The sequence below is a fragment of the Triticum aestivum genome, chromosome 1A (assembly GCF_018294505.1).
Source record: "Triticum aestivum cultivar Chinese Spring chromosome 1A, IWGSC CS RefSeq v2.1, whole genome shotgun sequence".
NCBI classification, from domain to species: Eukaryota; Viridiplantae; Streptophyta; class Magnoliopsida; order Poales; family Poaceae; genus Triticum; species Triticum aestivum.
This window is the reverse complement of record NC_057794.1, coordinates 453,056,725-453,061,910: the sequence shown is the minus strand read 5'-3', so window position 1 is coordinate 453,061,910 and position 5,186 is coordinate 453,056,725. Positions and strand designations below refer to the sequence as shown.

At 54.5% G+C, this 5,186-nt stretch overlaps 1 protein-coding gene across 1 annotated transcript; it reads left to right on the top strand.

Annotated features, from left to right (window-relative positions):
* The first annotated feature begins 1,517 nt into the window (after positions 1-1,517).
* On the top strand, positions 1,518-3,312 carry LOC123055624 (transcription factor MYBC1). The gene has a single exon (XM_044479563.1). It carries the CDS (start codon positions 1,974-1,976, stop codon positions 2,910-2,912), a length of 939 nt encoding a protein of 312 aa, XP_044335498.1. The 5' UTR covers positions 1,518-1,973; the 3' UTR covers positions 2,913-3,312.
* Positions 3,313-5,186: the final 1,874 nt, after the last annotated feature.

The following is a 5,186-nucleotide window of genomic DNA, read 5'->3' as shown; positions in this document are numbered from 1 at the left end:
ATCCGACAACAGGCCCGGACACGACCCCATCGCCCTACCCAAACGGATAGAATCCGGGTAAAACGGACGTCTGTTTGGGGACGCGCGGTGAAGTTGGCCTTATGTCTTGCAACCCATTTCTTTAAAATAAAAAAAAAATCTATCTTTTATTGTCATGGTATTTTTAGATCCTACAAACAAAATAAGCCCGCAATGGTAATTTTGTTAGGAACTGTGTTGTGTAACCGAACTCAAATATGGTATAAATTAATGCTACACCTCCCTGTAAGATACACATTATCTTTCATTTTAGACATAAATTTAATTTTCATCATCAATGGATAAGAGTAGTGCACCATAGAAGATTAGCGCTCGCTCCGTCTAGAAGTAATTGTCGCAGAAATGTATAAGAATGAATGTATCTATAACTAAAATACGTCTAGATACATCCATTTCTCTATTAAATATTTTCGAAAGACTTGGATAACACCACCAATCAATTGGTGGTAAAACGGCTGTCCCCGGCTCAATTGCCACTGCCGAGAACAAATCCAAATTGAATCCTGCCTTTCCTCAATTATTACCAGTATTACCACTTCCCTTTTCTGTGCAGAAAGAAAAAAAGAAGAAGCTGCGAGAGTAGACCCAATAGGCCATGTTTATTAGCTTGATTGAAAGCGAGATAGGTGTACCCATTAAAACAAATGGTGAGAATGCAAGGAGCCTTTGACCGCTGCATTCACAATCAAATCCAGTGAAATACGATTTTTTTAGTAACTTTTAACCGGAACAGCGACATGAGATTCACCCAACCAAATCCTACTCCTGCTACATTCCTAGACGCTGAACGGCTGTACCTGCGGCAGCAGCAGCAGCAGCAGCTGCTAGGTGGGAGCACGTACCAGATCCAGCCCTCCCTCCCACCCCTGCGTGCATAGATCCAGTCGGTCCAGACGATCGATCCGTCCTCCGTCCGTCCGTCCGTCCAGGCAACCAACGCGGGACGCGCGCGATATCCACCTCGACCCCGAGGCCACACGAGCCACACGAGATTCCCCCTCCCCACCACACCACTCCCGCTCCCCGGTTCGGCTCGGTTCGGTTTGATCCGGCGGGGCGAGGCGAGCGACATGTCCACATGAGGACAAACCAAACTCCAGCTAAGAAGATATCTCCCCGTCGTCTCGTCCCGTCTCGTCCTTTTCCAGTCCAGTGTTTTTGTTTTGTCACCCTGTGCATGTGTTGTGTAGATATGCGCCCCGGAAATCCCGGAAAAACGAAATCGCTCGGCTTATCTTTTTCTTTTCCTCTTTATTATTACGTACTCCCTCCGTTCTAAATTACTCGTCGCAGAAATGGATGTATCTAGAACTAAAATACATCTAGATACATCCATACCTGCGACAAGTTATTAGTGAGTATTTATGTAGGATATGTAGGAGGAGAGGGGAAAGGGGGAGGAGAATCACGCACAATTAAAATCGAGTGTGAAGGCAGGACCAACAAGCGAGCAAACAAAGAAAGCAACCGAGGATAGCACAAAAATAGCTTTAAAGCCGGACGGACGGAGGCAGGGCGGGGCAGCCCACTAGTTGAACTGCACCGCACCACTCCCGAACTCATCAGATACCCTCCTCCTCACTCATCGTCGGCCTATCGTCCGTCCTAGAGAGAGAGGGAGAGGGAAGGGGTGAAAAAGGTGTGAGCAGATTGTTGATAGATAGAGGGGGGGAGAGAGAGAAAAGAGGGGGATATCGCAGCAGCAGCCGCAGCAGCGGGCAGAAAGAAAGACCCAAACGAGTGAGAGAGAGCGCCACGAAAGCTTAGAAGAAGAGAGATCCACCTCGAAGTAACCCCCCTCCCTCCCTCCCCATCCTCTCCTTCCTCCCCACGCCCTCCTCCCAGCGCGAGAGCACGCCGCTGCTGCCAGCGGACGACTGCGGCCAAGGCGGCGAATTGCTCTGCTCCGCTCCGCTCCGGGCCGGGCCGCGAGGATGAGGGAGGAGGAGGAGCCCAGCTGGTTCGCGCGCTTCGACGAGGACCTGCCGGCGCCCGACGAGCTCATGCCGCTCTCGCAGTCGCTCATCACCCGCGATCTCGCCGCCGCCTTCGACATCCCCACCACGCACGGCGGGGGCGGCCCGCTCAGCGGCGGCGCCGACGGGGCCGGCGGCGCGGGCGGCCAGGAGATGAACGGCGGCGCGTCCTCGGCCGCCGGCTCCAGCGGCGGCAACGGGGGCGGCAACGGCGAGGAGCCGGCCAGGACCCTCAAGCGGCCGCGCCTCGTGTGGACGCCGCAGCTGCACAAGCGCTTCGTTGATGCCGTGGCGCACCTCGGCATCAAGAACGCCGTGCCCAAGACCATAATGCAGCTGATGAGCGTGGACGGCCTCACGCGCGAGAACGTCGCGTCCCACCTCCAGAAGTACCGCCTCTACCTCAAGCGCATGCAGGGGCTCGGCAACGGCGGTGGCGGCGGGGGAGGCAGCCACTCCTCCGGCTCCGGGACCGACGCAGCCACCGAGCACCTCTTCGCCACCGGGCCCTCCCCGTTCCTCCCGCCCGGCCGCGGCCCGGCCGTCGCCGACCCCTACACCCCCTACGCCGCCATGCCGTCCCACCCCGCGGCGCACCACCATCACCACCACCCGCAGCAGATCGGCCACTTCCACCACCCCGCCGCGCGCCCGTTCGGCCACTACGGCGCCGGGCCAGGCGGCGGCTTCGACCACGGCTTCCTGAGCCGCGCCGTGGCCAGCGGCGCGCCAGTCGGCCCGCCCGGGATGCACCACCGCATGGTCGGCGGCGGGGCCGCGATGGGGATGATGGCGCCGTCGTCCTTCGCCGAGGAGCTGGAGCTAGGGTCCCGCGGCGGCGGCGGCGGCGGCGGGCGCCGGGAGCTGACGCTGTTCCCGACCTCCGGCGAGCACTGAGCGTCGACATCGACGGTGACCGGCATCGAATGGCGTCCGTCCGTCCGTCCTCCTCGGGTATATAAAATTCGTTTTCCCCTCTGCCGCCGCCGCTACTTCCCACAGATCGGCATGGAATCCCAGCAAGATTCACCGCATCGTCATATCATAGAAGGCCAAGAATTCTTGGGAATTAGCGCTCCGCCACCCACCCATCCATCCATCCAATCCATCCATATTTTCTATCTCTCTCTCTCTCTCTCTTGGCCAGTGCTTCTGTTCTGTTCTTGTGTTGCGGATATTTGTCATTGCTGTTCCCGTTCTCTCCTTGTTCTTTGCTGTTGATGACATAAAAGCTTAGCCCTAGAGACAATTATTTTAGACGGTAAAAAAGTTGTGAAAATTTGGTGCCTGCTAGTAAGTACTTTCATTCATGTTGCTGGTTGTCTGAGGAAAGAAAATTGAATCCTTGCGAATTGCGCGGAGGATACAGGCTCCAGGGGCCAGTCTGCTCTGCTCATCCCGGCGACTGACACTTGAGCCGTGATCCCGCGAAACAAGTGATGCAATCATCTACCGTTGCAGATTGCATAGGTGAGTCGACTCGAGTAGAGATGATATAGGCAGGATTGAATAATGTCAAGGACCCACCCACCCTGAGCTTGGAGGTGAATTTAAAGTTTGTTTGTACCGGCATGATGACAATTTAGCTCCTCGTCCTTCGGGCTTCAGGAGGATGAACATGTGTAGCAAAGGTTGCACTAGTTGCTCTTACATTCTGCTGCCGCTGCTGCTAGGATCATGATTCAGAGCAAGCCAAATTGGAGTTTCTTGTACCAGTAACCATTTGTAAATCTTCCCTGCTCCATTTTAAAATCTTACTGTTTCCTGTAGCCTGAGAGAAGAACAAAAAAAAGAAAACCATGTTGAATTGTGCGCGTACAGTGGTGCTTAATTGGGGGTATGTTCAAATCAACAGTATCTCCCTGCTCTCCCAATGCGCGAACGCGTCACACTATTCACTAGCAGGTGTGAAGCAGGCATTCCCAACCACGCTGACAGTATCTTGCCCACCTGATCATCTGAGCGACTTGGCAGTGATAATTTAGCAGGGCAGATTAGAGATCGTGTGGTACCGTGGATCTGAATTCTCAAACACGCGCTGACTTGGCAGTGACGATCAGAGAGTACCACGATGTCATGTGATTTGCTCAACCACATTCCCCGTAGCCATCTAGGTGTATGTAGCGCAGGTAGGAGGAGTGTATCTGATCTGATCTGTATTGGCGTTGACGAGTCTGAAGAAAGATATGTGGATGGATGGGGGAGGCGCTGCGCTGCGGCATTGATTTTCCGAGGAGGGAGGGAGGGAGGGAGGGACGGGGTTCGTGTTGCTGTTAGGGGCGTGACCTGGCATTAAGTGATGTGACCACGAGAGCGACCAAGGCGTTAATGGGAAAAAAAAAATCTATGCGGATCGGCCCATCCCCCGCAGGTAAAGAAAGCGAGGTGTGTGGATTTTGTTCAGGTGAGCGACGACGAGGACTTGTCTTGTCCCCCACCCATCCCCTCCCTCGGGACATGCTATGCTACCATTGCTTGCTTGGTTTTCCACCATCTCTGACTGTTCTTTACTTTCCCGGTTCCCCCCTCCCACACACAACGGGTTGGTGAATGGATCAGCGCAGCAGCAGGGAGCGGGTCAGTGTCTCGCGTAAAAAATCTTTGAAAATGTTTTTTTTAACTTCCGATCTATTGATCTTCAATCATGACAGTACAACGGACATCAAAAATAAAAATTACATCCAGAATCGTAGACGACCTAGCGACGACTACAAGCACTGAAGCGAGCCGAAGGCGCCGCCGTCATCACCCTTTCATCATCGGAGTCGGGCACAACTTGTTGTAGTAGACAGTCGGAAAGTCGTCGTACTAAGGTCTCATAGGACCAGCGCACCAGGACAGCAACCGCCGCCGATGAAGAATAACATAGGTCGGAAGGATTCAACCCAAAGGCACACGAACGTAGACGAACAACGACGAGATCCGAGCAAATCCACCAAAGATAGATCCGCCGGGGACACGCCTCCACACGCCCACCAACGAATGCTAGACGCATCACTGGAACGGGAGCTCGGCCGGGAGACCTCTATTCCATCTTCAGGGAGCCGCCGTCGTCTCACCTTCCTATGCAGGACACAAACCCTAACAAGACAGAAAAAACGACTAAAAACGGAGCCCTCCCGCCCGCCCTTGGCAGGATCCATCGCGCCTCCATGGCCCTAAGGCCACCGG